At 40.9% G+C, this 27,608-nt stretch overlaps 3 protein-coding genes across 6 annotated transcripts; 2 read left to right on the top strand and 1 right to left on the bottom strand.

The window, feature by feature from the left end:
• Nucleotides 1-515: 515 nt before the first annotated feature.
• On the top strand, nucleotides 516-12,049 carry lrch2 (leucine-rich repeats and calponin homology (CH) domain containing 2). 3 transcript variants are annotated; one of them, XM_085936548.1, is made up of 21 exons: nucleotides 516-1,018; nucleotides 4,933-5,077; nucleotides 5,235-5,361; nucleotides 5,446-5,551; nucleotides 5,759-5,895; nucleotides 5,980-6,110; nucleotides 6,196-6,283; nucleotides 6,453-6,549; nucleotides 6,693-6,790; nucleotides 6,871-6,938; nucleotides 7,405-7,509; nucleotides 7,692-7,760; nucleotides 8,201-8,260; nucleotides 8,405-8,453; nucleotides 8,537-8,677; nucleotides 8,873-8,923; nucleotides 9,005-9,068; nucleotides 9,558-9,670; nucleotides 9,901-10,038; nucleotides 10,121-10,198; nucleotides 10,599-12,049. In XM_085936548.1, exons 1-21 carry the CDS (start codon nucleotides 709-711, stop codon nucleotides 10,716-10,718), a joined length of 2,295 nt encoding a protein of 764 aa, XP_085792674.1. In that variant the 5' UTR covers nucleotides 516-708; the 3' UTR covers nucleotides 10,719-12,049. The 3 variants fall into 3 exon arrangements, with proteins under 3 accessions (XP_085792674.1, XP_085792672.1, XP_085792673.1); XM_085936546.1 differs by having other exon boundaries at nucleotides 694-1,018; nucleotides 6,717-6,790; XM_085936547.1 differs by lacking the exon at nucleotides 7,692-7,760 and having other exon boundaries at nucleotides 694-1,018.
• Nucleotides 12,050-14,160: 2,111 nt separating this feature from the next.
• il13ra2 (interleukin 13 receptor, alpha 2) lies at nucleotides 14,161-17,387 on the top strand. 2 transcript variants are annotated; one of them, XM_085936748.1, is made up of 9 exons: nucleotides 14,161-14,293; nucleotides 14,465-14,571; nucleotides 14,649-14,800; nucleotides 14,896-15,052; nucleotides 15,128-15,242; nucleotides 15,961-16,145; nucleotides 16,286-16,443; nucleotides 16,644-16,803; nucleotides 16,900-17,387. In XM_085936748.1, the coding sequence occupies exons 2-8, from the start codon at nucleotides 14,484-14,486 to the stop codon at nucleotides 16,782-16,784; spliced, it is 996 nt and encodes a 331-aa protein (XP_085792874.1). In that variant the 5' UTR covers nucleotides 14,161-14,293; nucleotides 14,465-14,483; the 3' UTR covers nucleotides 16,785-16,803; nucleotides 16,900-17,387. The 2 variants fall into 2 exon arrangements, with proteins under 2 accessions (XP_085792874.1, XP_085792873.1); XM_085936747.1 differs by having other exon boundaries at nucleotides 16,644-17,387.
• Nucleotides 17,388-19,451: 2,064 nt separating this feature from the next.
• Nucleotides 19,452-24,053, bottom strand: LOC147043547 (transmembrane protein 47-like). Its single transcript, XM_085935869.1, has 3 exons — nucleotides 23,712-24,053; nucleotides 21,731-21,871; nucleotides 19,452-20,084 (listed from the first exon to the last, which is right to left on the bottom strand). Exons 1-3 carry the CDS (start codon nucleotides 23,926-23,928, stop codon nucleotides 19,903-19,905), a joined length of 540 nt encoding a protein of 179 aa, XP_085791995.1. The 5' UTR covers nucleotides 23,929-24,053; the 3' UTR covers nucleotides 19,452-19,902.
• Nucleotides 24,054-27,608: the final 3,555 nt, after the last annotated feature.

Raw genomic sequence — 27,608 nt, 5'->3', positions numbered from 1 at the left:
AAAAACAAATATCAGAGCAAGTATACAGCACATAAATAATGATGGAGCCCTAGTTGCCATCTAGTGGAAGAGCATGTAATTGTTCTGCTAATATAGATCAACAGAAATGCATTATTTGTAATAAATTAAAAACTCAATGGAATTTTATCATTTCCAGGGGCACAGCTGATGATCTCTCTCTAACTCAAGCAACTGGGCAACATATTTGCAACCATTCACTTGCTATTTGCATTTATTTTACTCATGTTACAAAGCAAAACGGGTAGTAAACTGTCAATTTCATTTGCCAAGCAAAACCTTCAATAATGATACATTTTTATGAACTATTTTGTTTTTCATATACATTTTGCCGTGTTTGGTGCAACCCCAGTTACAGACACTCAACACCTGATAATATAATACCTAATAGATCATTTTCAGGTAAATAAAAAAAGGTTACATTCCATCAAATCACACCTCTGCTGCTTATTAATCAACTGGAGAGGAGGGGTTAACGCCTAAAATGGCCACCACACCACATCAAGCACCGCCAGCATCATCACCTCCGCCTCTGTGGTGTCCCACCCCCTTGCGCCTCCCCTCATTGATGCACGCCTCTGCACGCGCATGGGCGTAGAATCTGATGCTGTGCGCTGCTGCTGCTGCTATCAGTCTGAGACACAATTCCGATTTCTTTTTTCCTTTTTTTTTTTTTTTTGTTAAACGAAAATGGCGTCCAACCAAGGAGCTGTCACTGCGCTTCAGAACCACCACCACTACACAAGCGGACCTCACTGGAGCCCGGGGAGCAACCAGTACCAACAGCAGTACCACCAGCACCAACAGCACCAACAGCAGCAGCAGCAGCAGCAGCAGCAGCAGCAACAGCAGCAACAGCAGCAGCAGCAGCACCTCACGGCCCGGAGCCTGGAGCGAGCTCTGGAGGATGCTGTCTGCTCCGGGATCCTCAACCTAAGCGGGAGGAAGCTGAGGGAGTACCCGGGCCTGAGTTACGACCTCACCGATACAACACAAGCAGGTGGGTGACATTTGGTTTCAAAATGTGCACGAATGTTACATTGTAAGGACAACGAGTGCAGGAGTCTTGCTGCGATCGCCTGCCTGCATGTGTCTACCCTTACACAAAGCGACCACTGTAATGATGTGGCTCATATATTTTAAGCACAAGGGGCTCGGTTACTGCTCGGTTGTTTTGGGCGAAACCAGCAGCCCCCTCATTGGCGACTCCCCTTGAGCTCCATGAATGAGACATTGGCAGGCGCACCCAAATCAGCCACTGTGCATTTTGGAGCATTGGAAAAGAATATGAATGAACAATTGCTAATAAATTCAGTGATATATGTCTTTTGTGTGGCGCATTCACTTTGCACGCATGCGGACAAAAGATGGAACTTGCAGCCAGCCTCACCCTTTCTGCATGCGTGCGTGCGTGCATGCAGAAAGGAGGAAGCCACTACAGTCTCGGTTTCTAACTCCGATTCCTTTTTCACAGTAAATTCAACCGTTTGGTTTGTTAATATTTAGGTTCTCTATTGGGTTCATCTTACAGATAATTCTACTGGAATGCACATGAAGGACACACACATTTATAATGATTCAATTATATTCCAAGGAGTCTTATCTCGTAGGTAGCCTGATCAGTCTGTTCTTATTCATTCTGTCAGCAGCTCAAGTCATTATACTTGCCATCCGGACGGTTTATGTCTCCTAATGATAGTCTTCTCTGATATGTTCATATACCATCTGCTGTTACACTTTGTCAGAACAGTGATTGATGGTGGGTGCTTACCCCAGGGGATTAAATGTGGTAAAATGATATACCCCAAATAGCTTTGCCACAATCACTCACCCGTTACATCTGATCATGAAAAGGCAACCAAGTGTCTGAACATAAGCTTGACACCCGCTAAAGTCTTGCAAGGGTGTAATTTACATACACACACACACATAAAATATTGCAAAGTAGAGTGCAGGCCATCAAAAGGGAACATATTTGTTTGCAAGCAATAAACTTCCTGGTTCACAAAGGATACCAAGCATATAGGTTGTGTCATCATTCTGGTGGATTGCTTTCACCCATATAGTCCTCTCCAAAAACTTCATAAGCTTTCTAGCAACAAACCATTTATTGTAGATGAGGATTTACATGCATATGTATAATTATTTCTTTTGAGTCACTGAGGCATCCGTAAATTGCAGCACCCATTCATTCATCCTCCCCCGTTAAACAGGAAGTAAGCCTGCTAAGTCATAAACATATGCACATGCAAATACAAAAATAACACTGAGTGACTGTTCACTTTTTTTTTTTTAACATTTTGGCCTTGGTAAGGATTGAAGTAAATTTCATATCATTAAAACTGTAAACCTAATGGTTAAGCACCTTTATTGTTGTTGGTGGGGGTTTTTTTTTTCCCCAAAACTGTGCCCGAGCTAAAATCTCACTTCCGAAAGAAACCAAACAAAAAAAAACTTCTTCCCGCAGCCTTTACTTTTGCCAGAGATCTTTTAAACCTGAATGAAAGGCAAGGTTTTGTGTTGTTTGTACTCAGGGTCTGGCTGAGTGCGTGTCATCTGACTAATGACTGAGCGCTGTTGTGCAAAGAAAGCAAAGAGTCTACTCGCACAAGGGTGTCTGTTTGCAGTTTGCCACTGGCACTTTGTCTCCACTCGGTTTGTATTCTCACGGGAAAGAGTTTGCGGGCGGATGGCCTGACCTTGGAGAGGGTCTGGTGAGCCACCTGGGCAGATGTTCTGGTTCCTATGTCAGCATTCGCTCACTCTCGAGAGGACCCACATAGGGCTGCTTTGTTTGCATGCAAGTCACAGCATGCGTACAATGGCTCAAGACTTGGAACTCCTTCAATGTTTATTACTGACTTGAATTTGAATTGATTCTCATTTGGTGGGTCAGGAACCAAAAGTGGGCTGGTCATAATAGTCCGAATTGTGATTCACAGAGAGATATTACATAGACTCGTGAAAACTAACGGTTGCCGAGAAGTCATAAGTACGTTCGGCACGGTCGCAATCACGCGAGTGTAGCTTGACAATTGCAATTCGTGTGCAGTGACTTTCCGGCCTCGGGCTCTTCCGTGATGTGCCTGTGCGTGTTTAGACACGACATAGTTGTCAGCTCGAAAACAAGGCCACATCGCTGTAATGATGTCACGGTCCAACTACAGTCATCGCGTGTTGGATTTAGTCTCCATCTACATTTTCCAGTACATAATAATTTGACATTTTGTTCATTTATTTGACACTGCCTACTGTATGTTTACCACAAGGCAACATAATTGGCTCTCTTATTTTTTTTCTGTCCCTGCAGTCATTTATTATTAACGTGGCCAACATTTCACGCAATGAGGTCATAGGCAAACTATTCACTCTGATCATTTAACACGAGAGAAAAGCACAAAATAAATACGCCACACCTCCTTTATGACATCTTGGATGTGAAAAGGATTTAACACAGGAAGTAAAACAGCAGTTAGAGCAGCAGCACTCAGCAGGATGTCTAGTTTAGCCTTTGCTTGTGTCATTGGCGGAAGTATAGCCAGCCATCATCTGCACTTCCAGCACAGTTGAATGGATTGATGATTTGGCATGGAGGTGGGCCACAGATGGTCTGGGTTGGAGGAGGGAAATGGGAGGTGGGGTGGTCACGCCTGGCGCCTGCGCTCCACCCCCACTGACCTACGGTGGTGCTAAGAATCCCCAGCTGTGAGGCTTCTTGGGGCGGGGCGGGGTGTTTTCATAAATGCAGCTGTATTACAGCATCAAGCCTTGAGCATTTACTCTTAATGGAAGGTGCTTAGACCCTTTGACCGCAGCTTTGGTCTTCTCAAGGCGATAATTTGTGTTTCCTTTAACCCCCAGGGCCAATTCTTGTGGACTGATGAGTGTCTCATGTGGTCTTCTCACTTCTGCTTTCTGGTTTTGACTAACAATGCAAAGGCTTTAAATCCTTACCGACCACAACATTATGTACACCCGATTAAGCTAACGGCAGCTAATTTAAGACATTTAAAAACAAGTGACATCATTCAAATCACTTCTTAAAATTCAAATTTCTGGTATGACTTTTATGCGATGTAATCAGCAAATCACATTCTATTTTTTTTATGTCAAAGCAAACTAGTCAAGAAGCAGGTAGTACCCCTATAATGGTAAACTGTAAGAAATTATAATTAAGAGATGAAGACGTAACAATGTTGACTTTTACAATATGTTTATCTGTGGCTGCGCACTTTCTCACGCTGGCTGCTAATGATCATGTCAGCAGGAGATGGCATCGGCAAGACACGCATTCACACACTCATTTGCACAATCAATAGGTGTCCAAAATAGGTAGTCTCCACATATATCTCTCGTCCATGTGTGTCTCCTTTGCTTTCAAAAGACAATGCTTGTGTTTGTTGAGGGATGGAGAGCGCGTGGGAGGAAACTGCTGCAAATATCGTGGACATTAAAATAGCTTTCAACTATAAACAATCTCAAGTCTGGTTGTTGACTTTTTTTTTTTCTTTAGCATTTTTGCCCAGTCATTTAAATTACATACATTACTTTAAAGCATTAAAGTCTCTTGCAATGGGATCAATAACGGAAATACCGATATATTCAAAAAGGGTTGTAAGTTCAGACCAGTGTTCAATGACGACACACTCGCTAAGCTGTATCGATCTGTCTGTCTAGTAGTCAATTGATCTTGCCTACAACTCAGACAATGTCCACATAAACTTCTGTTCTTTGTTCTCTGTAAACATTATGGACCATGTGAACAAAAGTAGACTTTTGATCAATTGTACTGTAACGTCTTGCAGTGACCATACTGTTGAGCGTTTAGCCAGAAAAGCCCCAAAGCTAGAGAAATTATTTTCTTCCGTTCCGCAATGTTTTTGTCCATATAGTGTCATTTGTTTTTGTTTGCAGATCTGTCCAAAAATCGTCTCTCTGAAGTCCCTCCGGAAGTTTGTCTCTTTGCCCCGCTCGAGTCCCTCAATCTCTACCACAACTGCATCAAGTGCATCCCAGAAGCCATCATCAACTTGCAGATACTGACGTATCTTGACATCAGGTGATAATGCCACACCTTGGTCATCAATATCCAATTACACAACAATAATGTGTGTTAATTGTTATATCTGTTCTGATTTTACTGTCAAACATTCGAATAGAATTTAAAAGTGCACATCATTCTAAATGTATGTTCCTTTTTTTTTTTCTCTTTCCAGTCGAAATCTAATATCCGTATTGCCCAAACACTTGTTCAACCTTCCGCTCAAAGTTCTACTCGTGAGCAACAACAAGCTGGTGTCCATCCCCGAAGAGATCGGCAAAGCCAAAGAACTAATGGAGCTTGTAAGAGGCTTTTCTCTCTCCATGCTTAAAAGGCAAAGTGCATGTCATGCTAGATGAATGCTTTCACTCTTTCTCCCCCTGCAGGATGTGAGCTGTAATGAGATCCAGGCGCTGCCGGCCCAGGTTGGCCGTCTCCATGCCTTACGAGAACTCAACATTAGGAAGAACTGTCTGCAGATTCTTCCGGAAGGTCAGAATAAAACATTGACCTAATCATTGTATTGAAATAGACTTCTGTATTCATCCATTTAAAATCTCCTGTTAACCTAACATGCATATTTTTGGAATGTGGTGCCTGCAAACATTCGAATAATTAGGTTACTTTGGAGAGTGTGTACCTAATGAAGTGTCCAGTGACATACGACAACAACCGCTCTTTTTGACACTTTGCTGACAGAGTTGGCCGATCTGCCTCTCATTCGACTTGACTTCTCCTGCAATAAGATCACAGAGATCCCAGCGGCCTACAGGAAACTCAGGCAACTGCAGCACATCATCCTCGATAACAATCCTATGCAGTCTCCTCCAGCACAGGTGAGCATCAGCGCAAGCAATCCCAATCCGGCACAACTGCGCCATCTTGTGGACAAATGACCACATCGCTCGTAAACATTTCAGATATGCCTCAAGGGGAAAGTGCACATTTTCAAGTACCTGAACATTCAAGCGTGCAGGTCGGACAAAAAGCCAGATACCCTGGATATCCCCTCCCTTGGGAAACGTTGTCTTCAACAGCAACTCACAGATAGGTATTGCTAATATTCCGTTTTATCAAACAATTGTTGTGTTGTTGCAGTTCTCACAACAGTTCATAACTTCCTCACTTGTGTTCAGCATAGAAGATTTTTATCCCAGTAAGAACCACGGGCCTGACTCTGGGATTGGGAGTGACAATGGTGACAAGAGGCTGTCAACAACAGAGGTCAGACATTAAATAAATAACCATTTTAGTTCGAGAAGCTATTGTCCATAAATAGCTCAAATGGACTTTTGGAACCAATCACAAATTGTGACACAAATGACTTCAAGTCAATGTTTGTGTTGAAATGAAGAGGACGCGGGCTCACGGTGCATCTCTTTGCCTCACGCAGCCTTCAGATGACGATACCGTCAGCCTCCACTCTCAGGTGTCTGAGACAGCCCGCGCCGATGCTCTCTCAATCCTTTCCAAAATGGACTCTTGCAAAGGTTACCAACAATAAGTATCCGATTACCCCCCCCCCCCCCCCCCCCTTGAACGCAGAGACGTGGGGATTTTTGAATCAAGTGCCTAGAAATATATACATAAGAGCGTTAATGTGATGGTCGCGGATGCTTCCTCCCTCTATCAGATCAGGATCTGTATGACTTTATAGAACCCAACCCGGATGAGGATCCTGCTCTGTCAGAGTGTGATGGACAGCAGAACTCTCATGTGTCGTGTATTAAGGTAAGAAAAAATATGCTTCAATCCACAATATAGTTACTCTAATACGTATTTATATATTTCTTTTTCAATGTGTATTTCAGGAATTGGAAAAGGTTCTTAACTTGTCTCACCAAAGCAAAGACAAGGAGAGCTGGAAAGAGGAGTCAGGGTAAGATGATCTTTTTGGAATTTAAACACTAATAAAAAAAGTCATTCTTGAAGATTTCCTGGAAAAAAAACGTTTTCACAACCAAGCTTCATTTGCTGTATTACGTAAGGCTGTAAAAGACAACATTGCAAGTCATCATGTTTGGCCTTTGATAACTAACCAAACATGAAGCAATAAATTGCATAAGATGAGCAATTTTCTGATTGTACAAATATTTTTAAGGTTTGTTTTTATGAAGAGATCCCACTAAATGTACCATGGTTTGTTTGTCCGTGGACCAATATAATATAATATAATATAATATAATGTAATGTAATGTAATGTAATGTGATATGATATGATATATATGATATAATATGATATAATATAATATAATAAATGGGCGGCTCGGTGGCGCACTGGGTAGATGGGAATACATCTGTACACGTAAAGCTTTAATAAACCTCAACTCCTGTCCGTGTTGCAGCTCCGACAAAGAGCAGCTACTGGAAGAGGAGGATGATGAACTGAAGGAGGTGCTGGATCTGAGGAAAATTGCCGTACAGCTTTTACAACAGGAACAGCAGAACAGGTGCCCGCGCGGCTCCACCGTCACAAACTCAGCTAAAGCACGTTTTCATGCCAGTTCTCTCCCGCCTCTGCTTTGCGCTAAAAATCTTATCGTCTTCATGTCGCTTCACATCACTTTGCCCTTCATCTTGATTCTCCTTGTTTTCCTTCTGTGGTGGCGGCCGTGTGATATATTGCTTCTAGACGACGGTCCTTAATTTGCAGAGCGGAAAGTCTCATCCATCGACGCAGAGTAACTGGTCGAGCTCACAGGTAGACAAAGTGGCTTTTTTCACTGCTATTTCCCAAGTCGGTACGCTTACATGCACTTGATACATTGACGTGTTTTCGCTCTCGCTCGCTCTCTCTCTGCATCATCTTACATTTTGCACAAAATGGGTCGCAGCTCTACAGGAAGCTTCCATCATGCTGCTTATTAGCTATCTTCTATCTAAAGCTACTTCTCCGCGAGCATGGCATGCAGAACACAACAATTTCATTCACCACTTTAATTATACCCTCGACAGTCACTATAGAGCTGTTTTTTTTTTTTTTTTTAATTATTTTTCATGTACATCTTGAATTACATATGTTAACATTGTACCAGGTGAGGTGATGCAATTGTTTCCAATTTAGCCCGGAAAACTGCTAAGTCATGCATTTAAAATTGTCTATGTTGTACATAACAGTTGTTTACTTGGTTATGTATGCAGATTTCTAAGTCACTCTGGGAGCTCCGGCAGCAAAGCCAGGCCTCCTCCTCAACCTCGCAGGCACGTTACTGTACCACATGCTTCCTGTTCTTCACACGCTCAGTAGTGCTGATGGAACGATAATGATACCGCAGTTATTGATATGCACTATTGAATCGATTTTTTTATGTCGTAAAAATGATATCTGTCTCTTATTTCTTACAGTGCTTCCTTGGATGAGGGAAGTAGCGGCGCATCGGTGCTAAGTGCACAGGTACCACCTAGCTGCATAAATGTATTTTTTGTAGTTGTGTTTCAACTGGCAGGAGACAAGCAAGTATCTGCTTGTTTTCTTAGCCCCCGTCATCCTGCTCCTTTGACGGCAGCCTGAGGATGGATCAGTCCGATTCAGAGTCTAAATGGCCGGAGGTCCCGCCTGTTCTCAATCAAAATGAAGATCGCAAGAGAAATAAATATCTGAGAAAAGATTATCTCAAGGTGTGCAAAAAAAAAAAAAAACAACACACAAATTACATTGACTTCAGAAAAGTGAAGTGCAAGATATAAAAATGATTTGCACCTGCCATGTATTCAACCCGATGCAGATTTGTAGATAACCATCAGTTTTTCTGGGAAACAAATTTTTGCAAAGAACAGATTCATACATTTTTTTTTTGCTTGCTATCTTGACAGTACAAATGCCAGAGCGCCCGGAAAAACTGTGGCGGGGATGACGACTGTGAGGTAAATGTGTGTGTGTGCGTGTGTGATGCTGTGTAGTTAAACAGCATTGATGAAATTCTGTAAATCTTATTATGTCGACAGGAGAGTTTACGAAACTCAGATTTCAGTGCCACCCTTACTGTGTTTGGACTCAAGCCAAGATCAGGTACTAATATGCACACTTCGATCCAAACATATATCAAACTAACAGTCCTATTAAATAAATAGAAATGTGATGCATATACATACATGCTGTACATCATACACTGATGTAATGATTCATTTACTTGGGAAATAGAACTGCAGTATAATATAGCCTACTATTTTATCCTCTGCGCCACTTGTTTTTCTGAAGAAAATCAGTTCAGTGGAAGTGAGGAGGTTTCCAGGGAAGCAAAAAAAACAAATAAACCTCCTCCCAGTTAATCACAGCAGAAACTCCTTGGAGCAATGTGTTCACTAATAACATTTAAAAAAAGCCTCATTCAGCACTATTAAGCTGTTATAAGTCAGTAAAGATAAGCATTGTGTCAGGAAAAAGGCTTCAATGTACCTAGAAAGGTCATTCTAATTTGAGTGTACTTTCTGTTTGTACCTTCTTTTTTTTTTTTTTCTTCCCCATTTCTGGAAATCTTTTCCAAATGTTCCGTTTTAGCCTTTGCCAGAGGAAGTCATCAGGAGTTCAGCTCCACTGAGCCCAGCTTCACGATGAGGAGAAAGATGGAACATTTAAGAGAGGAAATTGAGCAAATAGGAATCCTACGACAGGTTTTCTCATTTCTATATTTACTTCTTTAAATATAACAGGCTCCTGTGTTACACTCAATTAGGCAATGATTGAGCCTCTTTCGATGGATTTGGCTTTTAAACGCTTGGACTGAAAAACTGCTTGGCTGATGTTCTTTCCATTACATCATCAGAGTGCTTTTAATGACTACAACCACGATAATAAACACTACCTAATATATAAATGCTCTTATCTCCGGACATTTCTACAGAACATTGAGTCCAAACTCAAGGTACTGCTTCCAGATGATGTCGGAGCTGCTCTGATGGATGGTGTGATCCTTTGTCATTTAGCCAATCACATTTGTCCTCGCTCTGTGGCCAGCATCCACGTACCGTCGCCGGCAGTGGTAGCGCACTTTGATCGATGTCACGTTTTATTTCAAGGCCTCTATCTGCATTTCAGTGTTGATCCTCTTTGCGTCTTCCCAGCCAAAGCTCAGTATGGCTAAATGCCGTCGAAATGTGGAGAACTTCCTGGATGCCTGTAAGAAAATGGGAGTTCCACAGGTAAACATTTACGATTTATAAATATCATTTTATTGTTTACAATAATGCAGCCAGTATGTCTATCATCCACATTATCTTGCATTCCGAGGCAAAGATACACATTTGGAAATTATATAACGTCACTTATACTGAAAAAATAGAAAAGCTCTGAAACTAAACCGTAATGACACACCCAGTTTCGCTAGCTGAAAATAAATCTGCCCTTTTTTTTTTTTTCTTTACAAACAAGGCTTACTCATATATAATTTGATAATTACATGCAGATATTCAACTGTAAATTCAATTGAGTAGAGCATTTCTGCTACTTTTATCAGTCTTCTTTTTCAACAAAAGTATGCGTACTTCTGTTTCAGCACTTGTCTGTTTAACTTCCAATTGGATTTTTATCCTGCTAATGCAGGATAAGATGTGTCTGCCCCATCACATCCTGGAAGAGCGTGGCCTGGTGAAGGTGAGCGCGACCGTGCAGGCGCTGTTGGATCTACCCGCTATGAAGCCCACCCAGCTATCAGCTGCTTGACGCAAACCCGTCCGGCCCCGACTCGCACCCGCCACACCAGGGACCACAAATCCCCTCTTGCCACCTCACTCCGAGGACGAGGACCCAGTGGCTCTTGGCTTGTGCCTGACTGAAACAGTGAACATCCTCCTTTCTGTGCAAATGATCTCAGACACTTCCAGTCCATCACGGCTTTGGCTCTCTCGCTACTTCCACCACTGTGACTGTTTGCACTGGCGGAGCTAGAAGGGGGGGGGCCTGCAAGGGCACTGATTCCCCCCTAAAAATGCTTGAGTACCCCCAGGTGTCTGGACAGATAATAGACTTCTGGGTATTTTCCGAATTATCCGGGAATTTTATTCCACATTTTAACCCATCCTCCCTAGGTACCTTATAATGAATGAGTTTTTGGAAGAATTTGTCAGGGTTCTTGTTTAGGTTGATTTCCTTAGCCCCCTAAAAGAACAAAAAAAAATCTTAGCTCCGCCAGTGACTGTTTGCACAAGGCAGTGGCTCTAAAAGCAGTCCTGCTAATCCCTCTTTCAATGCTCAGTAGTTATTGAGTCTTCTTCAAGTGCCGGTTGTGACATGTAACTCATTCTTTGACCCCCCCACTGATTCATGAACATGTATTTCAATTCAGTGCCATTTGCGCCCTTTCTACTCGATACAGCTAACTTCTCTGCCAGTTAGAGCATTCTACTGTTACAAAACTCTGCCTTTCCAAATGCATGACGACCACATTTGTTGTTCAAGTCATGCCGTATCGCAAATCTTCTGTAAACTAGTGTACAAATCCTCTGCTGTTAGTGTTTATGACCACTGTGATGACATGTAGCCCACTGTGGTTTCAAAGCAGTTTCTGATTTTTTTTATTTTTTTTTATTTGAAGTCATGGATTTTTCTACCCTTTTTATACTTTGCCACGCAAGACACAGAGAAGCTTTTTATCATTGCTTTGGATGCTTTTTCCATAAAAGGATCCAAATATGCCAGGACGACTTCCACAAAGCACAATGTGCTCACACTGTCTCATATGCTCAATCATGTCAGGGAAATCAGAACGACTTATGCATTTCTTATTGATGTGTTTTGTTACATGATTTTGTTTTGCGTTTTTGTACCTTTTGGCCGAAGCACTGATCACGACTCCGTCCTGAATCGGTAGCGGTATTCTCAAGCTTGTGTTTACTAGCGTGTTTTGAGCTATTATTTATTTATTTAATGATGATTTCTTTTTATTTAAAAAAAAACAAAATCTATTTTGAGCCTTCTTGTTCTGCTACTAACTTAACTCACGGGTTCTTTCGGATAACTTCAATTGAATAAAGGCCACAAGGGTAAAAAAATAATGACGTGAAATGATTGATGATTTTTTTCTACCCTATTTCCTATTTCTTTGTTTCAGTTCTGAGTAATTGTTTTGCAAAATGCCCAAATTGTGATTTTTATCTCTTCCTTCCAAGTAACTCCTACATTTCTTCCTGTACTATTTTTTAATAGAGTTGCAGAATTTCAGAAAGTTTTTTTCTTGACTCCATTATATGGGAATGACATGGGAATGTGCTGAATATATTGTTAGAATATATTATCTCGGTCAAGTTCAAGTGACGAGTTTGCAAAGATTGACAGAAAACCAAAACATGGCATTTATTTGATTCTGTTTTCTCCCTTGAAACTAGATGTGTATTTTTTTTTCCAATGAACAGTAATGTTTAAATTTTATATGTTTGTTCTTTCTTCTCTCTCTTTTTGTACATACATTTATTTTCATCATCTGATTCCTGTTTTATACACGGCATGCTGATGGCCAAATTTAGTGTCAGAGGTTACATCTATTTTAGCATCGAAGAAAGTTGACGGACGGGTATTAAAAAAAAAAAAAAAAAAAAACTGCGTGACAAAGGGGAAGTGATACTGGTAGTGGTCATATTTAACATGACTATTACTAACAAGCTTTCCATCCATTTTATGCGCTGACTCATGCATCATATGTGTCTGAAAGCGTCATAACCATGTGAACACCTTTGAAGTTTTTAATGATGTCAGGATTGAATGAGATGTGGCGGCTGTGACTCAGGCAGTAGAGTGAGTCATTTAGTAACTAGGGGGTTGCCGGGTTGATCCCATCTCTGTCACAGTCACATGTCATTGGCAAGACACTTCACACACCTTGCCTCCAGGTAACCATTGTAAAGGAGAAAATGTTCTCTATTGGCTTACCTGGTAAAACATTGAATTCAAAATTAGAAAAAAATAATAATGTGTTATCAATCACTCAAATGACCAAAAATGGACCCTACAGAAATTTCCCTCTTTTGACTTTTGGAACATAATGAATTAAGATGCAAACAATGATATGTAGAAGAATATTTGTCAAATATACCCCCCCGCCCCCATAAAAAAAATAAAACAGCTATTTAATACCTCATTGAAAGGCCTTTGTGCAATTTCAATGCACAACATTTTTCAATATGGTCATTGATTTATGACACCAAAATAATGAATCACTAGACTTAACTCAATGTGATTTACTTTTCTATGTTTCTTAGTACTCATCTATATTTTGACCCATTCAAACCGAGAGTCAGCATGACGTCAGACACTGCCATCGAAAATTATACACCAAACTTTTTTTTCTGTATTCTTAAGTAGATCAAGGGTTTGTGAGGATAATGAATGACCATTGTACACATGATCAATATAGTGGTCCTCCGGGTTTCTTACAAAAAAACATCTAAATATGGTAATTATGAATAAATTCTTTGCAATTCACTCTCGTGTTTTTTTGTTGTTGACATTCTAGTAACTACGGTGTGGAAATGTAAAACATCGTAGCAAAAATGTAACAGTTTTACATTCAAGAGCATTTTTGCTACAGCACAACCGTGTTCTTCTCGACCAGGAACTGTCGGATGCTCGGGCCATGAAGCAGCCACGAGCTGCCTCAAACACTCTTGCCTCTTTTCTTGCATAGAACCAAAGAACATGCCATAAAATGCCTTCATAGATGTGCTAATTGAACATTTGGTCCACATTTAAACTCTATAGTTTGGGGTTGAAATACATTTTTTCGAACACCAGTCTTGGAACCTTCCCAGCACATCTCGTTTGATGGCTCAGTTGTCACGGTTGGAATGGAGCAGGGCGACCAAGTCCAGCTTGAACCAGGGTTTATTGGCGGAACTCAAAATACAGACTTGCTAACCTGACATGACTTCCTAACCAAAACATACTTGAAAACGACAACAAAACAACAGACAACAAACAACAATGATCCGAGGGGGGGCCGAGGGGCAGACAGGATTTATATACACGACAAGAGTCAAGTGAGAACAATCAAAACAATCATGGGCACACAGGAGGGGAGGGGCGAGCACACGGACAGAAACATGACAACAGACACAGCTGGGGATGAGAAGTGACCCAGTGGGCTTAAGTGTCAGCATGACTAATCGTGAGAAGAAATCGGGTATACGCCAGAAGACTTGCCTTGACATGACCTTATGTTGAGTTGCCCCTCCCCCTTGGTTTTATGTTTAAAAGTCTAAAACTCGATGGTGTCATTCACTCACTTGACGCACACTCACAGTCTTGTAAGTATCTGCCTTTTTTCACATATATATTTTTTTCTTTAACTTGTTTTATCATTTTAATCAATAAAAGGTCAACTTTTTATTGAGACTGTTTTAATTTAGTTTTCAACCGTTTTATGTCAATTATAATTTTTTGTCTAAAATGTTAAATTTGTGTGTGTTTGTTCACAGTGTCCATCCACATAAAAAAATGTTGGCATTTAAACCAGCTCATGGAACTTTATTGATGGTGCTCTTAATAATCTGTATGGAGGCATCACAATGTAGTAATATTCAAGGTTGGTAAAAAAAACATCCTACTACTTGGAAATGAATATTGCACATACTACATTGTATCATGTCATTTTCTTTGCAGTGGATCCCCCCGAGGAGATTAAAATCATAGATCCTGGTCATCTTGGCCGTATGGAGATTACATGGACTCTCCCAGCAAGCATAAATCATATCCAACAATGTCCAACCCTTTACCAGTTGGAATACTTCAATGCCTATACGCAGAGTTGGGATGTGAGTAGAACCTGCGAACATTTCCCCATTCATGGAAGAACTGCTTCAATAATTCAAATACAGGGATAGTGACCAATAATATTCTTTTTTTTTAGGTTATTAAGACTCCTCAGAGGACATACAGTGCTCAGTTTGATCTGATGAAGGACATTCAAGTTAGAGTGTACACCCTGCTGGGGGAACACTGTGCTGATAACACTTGGATCAAAAGTCAGAACTACACGGAACTGGTGCAGAAATCTCCCGGAGAAGGTCAGTCACGTGCAGAGAGCAGTGAGTAATGTTTGTGTTGATAATAACTTATTTTGTATTGCTCTGTTCCAACAGGTCCTCGTGCCGTTAATAACTTTAATTGTGTGTTTTATAACATGGAGCACCTATTCTGCAGGTGGAAAAATTACGACAAATTGCCATCCAACGCACAACTATATTTGTATTACTGGTGAGTACCATTTATTTTTCCTGTTGGAGGTATTGACAATCAAAATATGAAAATGGTTTGTAACTTCGAATAGTTGGTTGTGTCAATAAGTAGTAGTTCATTCATTAAATGAATAAACAAACAAATAAAAACTATGAACATACAAACAAATTAATAACCCAATCACTAGTATTGTAGTTTTGGATTGTGTTATAGACCTTCTATCATACCGTATTGACCCGAATATAAGACGACCCCGATTATAAGACGACCGAAGTTTGAAAAAAGCCTTTTTGAACACCAAATTAAATTTTTATACAGAAAATAATTCCATCTGAAACAAATGATTATATCAATATATTTGAGAGAGGAGGCAAAATAATATGCTTTTTCGCGTGTCGGGCCGCAGGAAGCACTCAAAATTGATAAAAAAAAAAATAATAATAATTCTAATGAAGTTAAGAAAGAAAAGGACTCAAACTAAGCTAAGTCTGGTGGAGTAGCGGCGAACATTCAGCGCCTGCGTCCACTCCGACCCAGAAGTAATTTTCTGCTGAATGTGACGCTTGAGGTCCCTGCGTCCCGATGATGCACCCCTGATGAGATAACCAACCTAATCCTATGGTTGGTTGCAACATGGCATCCTTGAGGTGCATGTAGTATGTACGTACTTTGTTAACTGTTGTGCAATGTTTTGCTTTTAAGTGTCCTCACGCCAACTTGATCTTCTTCCCCGCAGGCACAAAAAACTGGAACAAAAAAAGGAGTGTCCTGAGTACATTTTCGAAAATGGAGTTAGATGTGGCTGCAGCTTCAAAGGAAAACCTCTCCCTCGTTTTACTGATGTCAACTTCTGTGTAAATGGCTCTTCTCCGGAAGGCCCCCTGAGGCCTACATATAGATCCCTTCAAGTTCAAAACACTGGTACATACAAGTTGCCCTGTTCTTGCATGAAATTATTTGATCATTTCTTTTTAATTTACGTTTTGTAAAGAAGAACTATTTTGTTCCACCTAGTCCTATTTCACCTGTAAGCTATAGCATCATGTCTTTTTTGAATGCAGTGAAACCTGACCCTGTGAAGAAGTTGATGCTGCAGCAAGGTCATGACACTCAGATCAAACTTTACTGGAAGAAACCTGATGGAACTGTTCCTGAAGACTGCTTAGAATGGGAGGTGGAGCACACCAGTATAGAATCACAAAAGGAATCTGCGCATTCGGTAATATGCAAAACTCCCAAAGGTCTTGTTAGAAAAATAGTCCATAGCCTCCCATCATTTTTACTTATTTTGAATGGAATTAGTTGATTTGAGAACAGCTTATTAAAAAAAAAAAAAGTAAATTAAAAAAAAAAAAAGTTTCACATTTTTTTATTTTTGTTTCCTCACACCGATTAGTAAACCTCTTATGTCTTCTACAGGAGCAAATTTACACCATGGACACAAGCCTGATTTTACCTGCTGTGGCTCAGCGCAACTGCTTCAGAGTACGCTCCAAGTTGAACAAATATTGTGTGGCGAGTAGCTTCTGGAGTGATTGGAGTCACCAAAGATGTATTTAAACAAAAAGCAACAACAAAAGTATAACAAATTACACATGAATCTAAAATATGCCTCATAATCATAACTGTGCCATGTGCTAATAGAGTAATTATATTTTTCTCATTGTCTTTATAGGTGATTGAGAATTTTAATGGTTTAAGAGTTGACAAAATCAACTTGGAGAATACTGTGTGGGATTATCACAATGTACAGAATACAATTTCTATTCAGGGATATCTGACCGTGAAGAATAATATTTCATGTTATCTCTCTATGAGTTTTTGAACATTTGTAAGCAAAAATGTGAAGGCTTGAACAGATGAAGCGAGTTCCTTCCTTCCTTCCTTAGCAACCTGCGCACAACAGCAATTGAGTACTAGTACTCAAGCATAACGGTTCCGTTCTTTTGTTTCCTACCTATATTTATCAAAATGGACTTGAAAGATTTTACATTTGCTAAGAAAATAAATTCCAAGTACGAAATATGCTCATATCAACAAAATATTTGTGACCACATAAAAGAAAATTAAATAAAGCTCAATTGGATTTCTATTTTTTTTGTTGAAGACTTTTATGTTCACGCTGTGTATTTTAATGTTGGGAATAAAACCATCTGGATCCTGGATGACTTGTGTTTTTTGTTGTTGTTTGAAAAAAAGGATACTGACAAGGTCACCCATGCAGCCATCTGCAGGCTTCCCACTAGCAATGCAGAATTGTCCATTATACTCATTTGTGTCTCTGTGTAGGTTAACTTACTGTATCATTAGTCGAAAATATCATTCTCCAACTTTTGTTCAACTCAATTGTACCTTCGCTGCCTTGCACTGTGTTGTTTAGCTCGTCTTTTGTGAATTCATATTCAGCATGTGGCATGTGAGGGCGCCAGCAGACGCACGATAGCGAGGGAGATGTGACATGTTTCGAGTTAATGTGTAATTTTGGTGGGGTCATGCTTGATAGAAGACTGGAGTGGTGGTAATGTATAGCTCAGGTGTTGCTAGTCATTTCACTTTGCTGCTAAGGACTTCCACCGCTGAGGACCACCAGATAGGCTTCAACACTTCCAGGTTTGCATGCATGATTACATATCTTCACTTTTCAACCTGCATTTTAGATCATCTTTACTTAATCTTCCATTTGTCACTAGGATGGCACTGGATTGATCAGCAATACATCACAGATCAACTAGGCGAACCCCCACAATACAAACGACCGTCAAGTTTTTCTCCGTCCCCCGGGTTCAGTAACTGGAATCTGTCCCTGCAGTTTGAAAGGTTGCAGGGCCCAGCTGGTTACTGGCCCCAGGGTCCGGCCTGTTCTACCAAATATTTACCACAGTGGGGTATTTGCATGCTGCGCTCATAGCTGAGTCAACATGACAAAATTGTATTGGTCCTCAACAGAATTAGTCAGTCATCATTAAATGTAGAAGAAGAATGAAACACTTAGGTTTATACGTACATTTGTACGCATACCAGGATGTTGTTATATCTTTTGTTTTTCTTCTTTTCAGGATATTGTTAGTTTTCTTCATTTCTGTTTTCTTTCACTGAATGTAAGTGAGTTTGTTTTGCACTGCTCTGGTTACATAGAAAATAGGATTTTTTTTTTTTTAATCACAGTGCTCCAATAAAAAGTGTGTTCTAAGAAGGAGAGAGAATAAATTACAGTCTTACATATTTTAGATATAAATGTATATTAAACATAATGTATCCAAATTGGAAAGCAAAGCCCCACATAAGCCATTATCACTGAACTCCACAAGAAAATTCCTCATAAGCAAAAATGCTATATTTTGCTTGACCACAGGAGGGTAGAGAAGAGTCAAAAATGACACAAAGGGACATTCCACCCTGAATGGATTCCATCCTGGATATTTCGCTTGACCACAGGAGGGTAGAAAAGAGTAAAAAAAATGACACAAAGGGACATTCCATCTTGACTGAAGGCTGTAAACAGCAGCCAGTGGCCGGAAACATGCAGTGTCTTATTACGCCGATCCAACAAATGTTCTCTATCAAGTCGTGTGAATGGACGGGTGATCTTTTAATTTCTCAATACAGTATTTTTGTTGTGTAATCATTATTGTGGGTGTGTGTTTGTACATATGATCACTGCAAATAATAAATAAAATTCCTTAACCCCTTGGAGTTTTTTTTAAAAAAGAATATCCACCCCAAAATTGTATGAAACCTCTTCTCTCTTTTTTTGCAACTCCACTACCTCATCCCAGATCACATTTCAACTTGCTATTATAAGACAACCACTTAAAGAGACGCCTCTCACATCACATCTAGCATCTTAGGATCAATGCAGACATTTGGGACTTTCCCATTGGTCCATATCCAAAAATAAAATAATTCTCATGTGGTCATCTATCCAGATGCAACAGCTGCTGAAATAGCTTTTCCAAGCAGCTGTTGTAGTTGAAACTTTGAGAGGTGACAACTTCCCACCGGTCTGCAGGGGTGTTGGTGCCTTTTGTTTCACACTTTAAAGCCATTAACATAATCGCAGCAAATGGAAGAAAAACACAAGTGGTCCAAAAAAACAAGTTGTGACGACACCTGTTAAATGTCCATATGTGTAATCTTAACACTTGATGATGAGCGTATTAAGTTCAAACAAGGGCATTCTTTTTACAGGTTTGAAATTGCAGGACACCAATAACTAACACTCATCGCTTCCAAATACAACATTTTTTATTCAGTAAAGTCCTTCATGTACAAACAATTTTTTACACATTTACATTTTCATTAAAGACAAATTGAGTTTGCAAACACACTATAAATACAGCATATACGTAAGGCTAAGTCTTGTGATATGAGAAGACACGATGATATGTTTCAGACAGAATGCAATGAAAACAAGCTCCTCATTGTAATGCTAGAAAAGAATACACCTTGTTGACTTTAAATGTTCAAAGCCTACTGGATGGACAAAACGGTCCAACAACAGAAATCCAGGTCACCATGCAGTGAAAGTATCCAGCAACCATTCAAACAGACCTGTCCTACTTTATTTAGGCCTACACAACCTAACTAAAAATAACCAAGAGAGCCAAGAGAGAATTCTGGTCCGTACTCCTATACACACCAACTATGTAGGTGTTTATGGGAGGGGTGATGGTGGGCGTCAATACATGGCATCCTCATATATGTCCGTTCGCAGGCAGAAGAGGATTCCGCCCCCCAGCATGAAGATGGTGGCGCCCCAGCCGAGTCCATAGCCCCAGTTGAATTCGTGATAGGTCTGTAGAACCGTCCCATCGATGAACTTGATCGGGTACAGGACCAAAGCGCAGGCCTGAAGAACAACTGGTGGGGAAAACCCCCCCCAAAAAAAAGAAAAAAAATTCAAAAGGTTTGCTGATTCTGACAATAAAGACGTTTGACCTTGACATAAAAGGAAATTTGAATGCTTCTACCACTCTGAGTCATTTTCCTTGCACTGAGTCTTTGTGGCTTTGAGGATTTTAGCATGACTTCTGGTCGGGCCTTTCCTTCCTCCCTGTAGGAGTGGTGGCGGCCCAAAAGAATGTAGCCGTGTTGATGGAGCCCAGACTGAGCTGAGGTCATATTTCTGGACAGAAAATAAATACTGCAGCACTGCCAAGGGGCATTTAACGGGCTCCAATATGCGCATGTAAAGGCGGCCTTATTCTCTCTCTCGCCAGGCAGGCTCTCGGAGCAATTACGCACACAGGAAAGGATAACAGCGGCTTCCCATGCTTTTCAGTAAATGGCTAGCAGGCAGTGGTGTAGCTATTAAGCCAAACACACTCACACTGGCCCTTTCTTTATGCCTCATGTTTTCATAGAGGACAAAAAAACAAAGTTGCCTCACAGCCTCTATAAAACTCGCATTAAAAACTATTCATCAGATTAAAGTTAGTGTGAAGCACAGTCAGTTCCAGGATGTTGGCTGGCCTCCAATTTCAAACCCAAAAACTGTCACTGTCATCAAAATTGCTCAAAATGAATGCACACTCGAAACTGTACATTTATCTTTCATACTCTACAGCCTTGAAATACGAGTGACCTGACTTCAAGAGTCACCAATGCAACCTTTTAAAGAACATAAATGGTGCAGCAACATATTTAGACAGACAGTTTCTGAATAATGACTAATATTATTGCAGGTTATTCAGTCACGTGAAACTTTTCCTTGTGTCTCACTGTGTTTATTATACTGCCCCCAGGTGGCCAACACACACATAGCAGAAGGAGCAGCACCATGTCCACTGAATTGAAGTAAAAAAAAAATTGTATTTAATTTTGTCATTAGAGTTTGTTTTTAGAGGGTGCAATATTAGAGTGCTATTTTTATCATAAAAAAACAATAGAGACATTTAATAAAAACATTACTTATCAGTGTGTGACGTGGAGTTAATTTATTCAAACAAACAATGTTTATTCCATTGCTCGTGGACTGTGATGCATATGCTTACATAATGTTCCAATATGGAACCGGGTACAAGTGAAGGAGCTACAAGTGGTTCGTCTTTTCAACACTTGCATAAGCACCAACTGCCAAGATATTACATTTCTAAAATAGTGGCAAATAATTCAAAAGATTTTGTTTTCATTATATACTTTAAGGGCGGAGTCTCCCTCACTAGTGTCAACATTTCCCCTCTTTCAACTATGCAAATGGTGCTTTTTTTTTTTCTTCCCCCTGTGACTTGCCATTGTTGGTGCTGCTGCAAATTCTGTGGCTGCTTTTTCTTGGCCCGTGGGCCAAGCGGGCCTCTGGGCTGCTCACCACAGAAAAAAAATGAGCTCAAGCAACGCACCACTGCCTCTCTCCTTCAGCCGACTTTATTTCATACGGTATGAGCTCTGGAACAAATAAAATCTTGTCTGCCTGGAAAGGCTTGTGGTTGGGCTGAGGGTTTGCATGTCGCCTTCCTGCTTCTTTCTTTTTTTGTCGTGTGCATTTGGTATCTTCAATGAAAACAAACCTGCAGTGAAGAGGAAGACGGCCACAGTGCGGTAGTGCTTCCTCTGCGTCCCGTGGCATAGGGAAATGAGGCCCACCAAAAAGGCCACCAGGGTTGCCGCGGCACCGCCCACCAGTAGCACAAGGGTGGCGATCTGCCAGTCTGTGGGAAGGAACACGTGAACCAATGTTAGAACATCATAGAAGCCAAATCTACTCTGAGTCACAAGGCAGGCATTGGCACAGCGAAATCAAAGCGGTTGTCATGGAGATGACTTTGGGCTCGGGGTTGATGAAAATGCATGGGATCGTTTCTGAGGTCCTCATAACACAATCCTACTCTGGAAATATGTTTGTGAAAGGACATTAAGATTCAAGTTCAAACTGTCCACCGAAAGCATACAATCTTCTTTTCTGGAAGGTGCAGCTTGACTTTTACCGTGAGGATTCTCGTCAAGCAACAAACACGAAAATGAGATTCCTTCTCTCTCTCTCTCTCGGCTGCTTTGTTGCGCATCCCATCCTTGAAATCCCACTTGTCGGTGACAGGAGACCGTAGACGGGACTGAGCTCAAAAGAATAATTTGCATGGGATGAGGCGAACAATCATTTGTCATCGGGAAGAGAGAACGGAACGTTTCCCCACGTGATAACGGCTCAATGGCATTTGAATAAGAAGCACGCACACGAGGCGAAGGCTTATCCTACCGGAGACTATTTGGCTTCCAGCTTTACCACATCATGTGGTTAGAATTTTGATCAAACGTCTCTCAACAACAACACATATTTTGAAGGTCATAACATTTCACGGTCATTTCTGTGCTTTTCACTATTTGTGTGCAGAGCTGAGTCCAAAGATGAAATTAATTGTCAGCGTTAGGTGCTAAGATTGACCTTGGCACCTCTACTTCTACCTTTAACCCCAAGCCAGCCCTCCACTGTTGCTTTAGCGGGATCTGCACACAGTCAAAAGCGACAAACCCACCTCCCATTTGGCCCCACACATTCCACAACACGAATACTTGGGCCAAAGCTTCGTTTCCGTTACATTCTTTGCGGCATGCGTGTATGTGTGCAAGTACAACTATGAACATAACATTTGAAACCATACACACCCAACAAGGGTTATATTCATTTGAAGATGCATTCTTTTGATAACTTAACACAATGCATACATTAATACATATTTATTCAATTCTAAGAAATTTGCCCAATAGTGCCCATTCAAAGTGAGTGAGTGAGTGAAAGTATAAACACAGCAGCCACGTGATTACAACGTGGTGGGCTCACGTGCCCGTTGAAGCGCACTGAAAGCCTTCGTTGTGTTTGTGTCATAGTGGGTTCAAAGGGGATCCACTGCAAGTGATTGATTGACCCCCTATATAGCTCCCCTACCTTCGCCACTACACAAACACATTTATTTAAACTGTCCATGGCAAAACAATAGGAGCTCACTCATCTGGCTGGTGACTACCTCGTTGATTGGAAGTGCATCGGCGGGACTTCTATTCATACTCGTCTCCTGCCTGCTCATGAATCAGCCCGCATGTTTGTCATCACACCTCACCTAGGCTTTAAATCAGTTTGACCTCTGACTTCTTATTGGACCATCTGTACATAATGTTTTTGTATGTGGTAACATATATTTTAATAGTTTTCTTGCAGTGCATATGCAAAATAAACTTTCAATCAATTGATCTTTTTTTTTCATATGATTTGGATGGAAAAAAAAAAAGGATAAATGTCAATTTGCCCCAAAGATATGCGATTGAAAGTACAGTATTTGAATACATTACAAGTAGGGAAGCTTAGCCAGTGACACATAAATACGTTATTTCATCTTTTGGGTGATACTGACGTCATTAAAATGTTCTTGGCTTCAATTAATAAATGTGCGTTTTTGTTTGTCTGTTCAGTTCAATTAACCAACTTTTCCCTGTTGTATCCAAACACTTAGCGCATCCCAATAGAGATGAAGACAAACAAGAGTAAAAGTTCCTGACCAGAAGTGAGAGTGGAGAAGCAGCTCCACGAAGCCTCCTCGTCCGGCTGCCTCGCCTCGGACTGGGAACATGACTCCCACAGGGATAGGGAGAAGTGGTCGGCCGTGACCCACGCCGGACTGAGCAGCGCCACCAGATCCAGGCAGAGAGCCAGGAAGACGCACAACAGCGCGATCAACTTGAACGGCCGCAGCACGTACACGTCGTTCATCGACATGGTCCTCTCGTCGCACAACGCCGTGGGGCCGTAGCCGTGGAAAGAACCCGAGGAGGAGGAGCAGTGTGCGTGTGCTTGTGCGCTGTCTGCAACTATGACATGCAGTGACTCCCATTACGCACACGGATACGCGCACGCTCGCAGCATTGGTGCGCTTTCATCTTGGAAACTTTAACCCAAGACATTCATCCGATCAGCCTTCACATTAAGAGTCGTGGGTAAATTACAATTGTATAATTGAAAGCAAATTTGTCGCGGGAAATTATCCAGTCTCACTCATTTAACCCGAAAATTAAAAATATGTTTCCCATATCATGATTATCATTTTAGCTTATATATTTACGGTACTCTATTTGCTTTTCACCCACAGAAATGTAAGTAAAAAATAAGTTAAAACACAATTTTGTACTGTCAATAATGTACAACAAACATTTTGGATGCTTACGTTTGTGAGTTATAAAATGAAAATAGCCTAAAATGTGTAATCTGACCTTTTTTTATTTGGAAGGAATAAATGGCCTCATGTACAATTGCTTTTATTTTTTTCAAATGTCTTAAGGAAGTCTGACTTGGTTATATCTTACTTAATGTCCCAAGAACCTAAACCTTAAAAGTGTAAAATGCAATGCATAATACTAAACTAACCAACAGTTATATTTTTAAAACGTTTCCCTAATGAAGTTATTGATATACTGCATCTGTCATCACGATAGAAGTAGGGCTTGGAAGAGTTGTTGTTGTAATCTTATAGCTATCCAGCAGGGTGCAGTATTTGTTCGTTAATGTGTGTTGCGACTGTAAGGCAGACTGTACAGTGTACAAGACATAAATCAGTCTCTCAAGTAAATACAGATAAAAAATCAATTATGTTCATCTAGATATTAATATTTCCATTCAAATATAGATTACATTTTAATATTAGAACGATAGAACAGTGTACATTAGACAAAAATATTCAAATATGCAATTATGGCTCCTTTGCATATAATGTTACCATCGTCATTGCTGATTTATATTTGTCAAAATTACTATACATGGTCATTTTGTGATATATAATACCATCAATGTCTGCGCACAACATATCCTAGACAGGAACTGTGTAAGATATGGCTGATGAGCGTCTAGTATAAAGAGGCTAATTGTTGTGGCCTAGTTTGGTTTCGATGGTGGCTAAATTACAGGTTTTCAAAGTCTTTGACATAATGACAGTTTGCAACTTGTCTTTTGCTAATGGTTGCTGCCAAGATGCCAGCATGGCATCAGAGGAGGGGTGGTGAGCGGAGGGTGTAGTATTAGTGGCATCCACAGAGAGAGCACATTGCTTATTTCTTTTAAACGCCCCTCCTCATGGACAGGACAAGCTGAGCGGCCTGTCATCCTCCTCCAAAAAGCCCCTCATTAGAAAATCCTCCAGGCAGACAAAGCTACTTGCGATGGCACAGGCACCGACTCCCCACAAAGAGCAGACAGAAAAGTCTGGTCATGATTTACTTTTTTTTCTTGATCCTCAGCTTAAGTCTAACTTATCCTTCAAGACATAACCACCTACAGTACAATCCTCCTGTTAGCTCTTATCCATCCACCATATTCTAAAGCCTCCCGCATACAGGAGGAGTGACTCACGAGCATTCTCGGAATGATGGAGAACAATGGACTAGACATAAAAACAAAGAAAGAGAGTGAGACACGCTGATGATTCAGCAACGGTGTGGGTGACTAGGAAGCTTCCTAATAAACTACTCATCACACGACCTCATCCTTTGTTGCCTCCATCTTTTCCTGCATTTACTGCCGCTGAGTAGGCTTCTAATAATCCTCTCAAGGGTTCTCCGGCTGTGAATAAGCTTCCATGGTAACTGATGAGGTTTTATTTACTGCTGGCTTTACGGCAGAGCTGCAGAGATCTTCATTTCCTAGAAATCCACTACAGTCTGTCATGATATAATTATTGTTATTGTGAAGAGAGAAGTTCCGTCGAATATCGTTTGTATTGAGTATGCACTTCACTCTTCACCGCTTGCAGAACTTTGAGGAGGCATGAGGTCATTTGAGATTTTGGTGGATCTAGGATTTTTATTCCGAGTGAGTCATGAACGTTGATAACCACAATTGAAACACAAGCAGTATGTGGATAAGGCCTCTGGCGGAGATCGGCGGGGGCACTGAACCTTCGGCCTTGCACTCAACTGAAGGCTGGTTGCAATACACCAAGATGTCACTCTGGGAAAATATCAACATTGTCAGACGCATGTTCGTTCCATTTTGTTGGAGTACTCGAAGTCGGCGCCAGCATGTAAGCGAGCCTCACAGCGTCTAGCTTTTGAATGCCTTCCTCAAGGTCATGGAGACACCAAGTGTTGATGGATACAACGGTGCCTGCGTGGCCTTCCTGCCCTTCGCGCCGAGTCGGCATTATCAAATCGACGGCACTGCTTTAGTTTGTTTCCTGGAGACTGCCGCGGTGACGCCGCAGAACGCTGAAATGAGCTTTAAGGGAGACGATGATGAAATGTGTTGGGACTGCTGAGATGGAAGCTTTCTCAGCGCATCATCCTCACTGTCGTATTATTTCATGTGGTCACGAAAGGCTGGGAATAAATATAAAAGGACGGCAATTAGGATTGCGTTGTAAATGTGTTTTTATCTAAAAGACACATCTGGTCTGATGAGCGCCATGGAAGTGAACAAATACAATTGGCTAGCAATATGCTGGCATTAGTAACTTAGGTTGTAAGTCAGTTGAAGCTGTCTCCAAGCCTACTTGTGTCTCTGGATGTCCAACTGGCTCTCAGCACCCTCACCGCCTACACTGCTTGTCTCGCCAGCTTGTGGACATCTGTTTATTTCCTCCAGGATCCGTCGCCATGGCTGCGACCTCCCTGACACCCCAATTTCCAGCAGACCCTGCCCCCAAGCCGGCAGGGCCTTCCCCACGCCTCTCTGCAGACACCAGCTGCGATACGCCAATAGTTCTCATTTCATTTGGCTTCTCGTGGCCTTGCAGAAGTCACCAACTTGTCGTCATCATGTACAATACACAAACCAAAGCAGGCTTTGTCCATTTTGTTTTATATCGACTGTGGGAGGATAATCAAATGAGATTCTGAATGCTTCTATTATGAGTATCATGTTTCAACTTTTGTAGGCCAGCCGAGGGAAGCGTCACACTCTAACCCCGTGTTCCTCACCTCTGGGGGTGATTTGAATTTTATGACCTTTTGTTTTGTTCTAAATGATAATGGGAAGACATTTCATTCGGTACAGAAAGTGGCTCAGAAAGTCATTTGCACACCAGTTTGACTTATTTTGCATCCATCTGTCTGTCCGTCCATCCACCCATCATCCATCCATCATCCGTCCATCCATCCATCTTTGAAACTACTGCCAAAAAGTTGCGCTCTCTCTCTCTCTCTCTCTCTCTCTCTCTCTCTCTCTCTCTCTCTCTCTCTCTCTCTCTCTCTCTCTCTCTCTCTCTCTCTATATATATATATATATATATATATATATATATATATATATATATATATATATATATATATTCAATGTAGCATAAATTTAAATGCAATTCAACTTAAGTCTTTTGAGATAAGCAGCTCACTTTTTTGAGAGCTCCAAGTCAGGCATCATATTCCCACTTTAGTATTTTAATGCTAATTTCACGGTAGGAGCAGGAAATGAGA

This window comes from Syngnathus leptorhynchus, chromosome 17, assembly GCF_054491065.1.
Source record: "Syngnathus leptorhynchus isolate UIUO chromosome 17, UIUO_Slep, whole genome shotgun sequence".
NCBI lineage: Eukaryota > Metazoa > Chordata > Actinopteri > Syngnathiformes > Syngnathidae > Syngnathus > Syngnathus leptorhynchus.
Note: the sequence above shows the minus strand (reverse complement) of the source record. Positions and strands in the feature narration are given on the sequence as shown.

Bases quoted from the DNA above. Each gene is read 5' to 3' on its own strand.
- lrch2 (XM_085936548.1), top strand. From the start codon at position 709: ATGGCGTCCAACCAAGGAGCTGTCACTGCGCTTCAGAACCACCACCAC. The intron at 6,284-6,452 runs GTCAGACATTAA...TGCCTCACGCAG, and splicing joins AGAGGCTGTCAACAACAGAG to CCTTCAGATGACGATACCGT. The intron at 7,761-8,200 runs GTAGACAAAGTG...TTATGTATGCAG, and splicing joins GTAACTGGTCGAGCTCACAG to ATTTCTAAGTCACTCTGGGA.
- il13ra2 (XM_085936748.1), top strand. From the start codon at position 14,484: ATGTTGGCATTTAAACCAGCTCATGGAACTTTATTGATGGTGCTCTTA. The intron at 14,801-14,895 runs GTGAGTAGAACC...CTTTTTTTTTAG, and splicing joins CCTATACGCAGAGTTGGGAT to GTTATTAAGACTCCTCAGAG. The intron at 15,053-15,127 runs GTCAGTCACGTG...CTGTTCCAACAG, and splicing joins GCAGAAATCTCCCGGAGAAG to GTCCTCGTGCCGTTAATAAC.
- LOC147043547 (XM_085935869.1), bottom strand. From the start codon at position 23,928: ATGTCGATGAACGACGTGTACGTGCTGCGGCCGTTCAAGTTGATCGCG. The intron at 21,872-23,711 runs GTCAGGAACTTT...TCCTTCCCACAG, and splicing joins CTTCTCCACTCTCACTTCTG to ACTGGCAGATCGCCACCCTT. The intron at 20,085-21,730 runs GTTTGTTTTCAT...TTTCCCCACCAG, and splicing joins CGTCTTCCTCTTCACTGCAG to TTGTTCTTCAGGCCTGCGCT.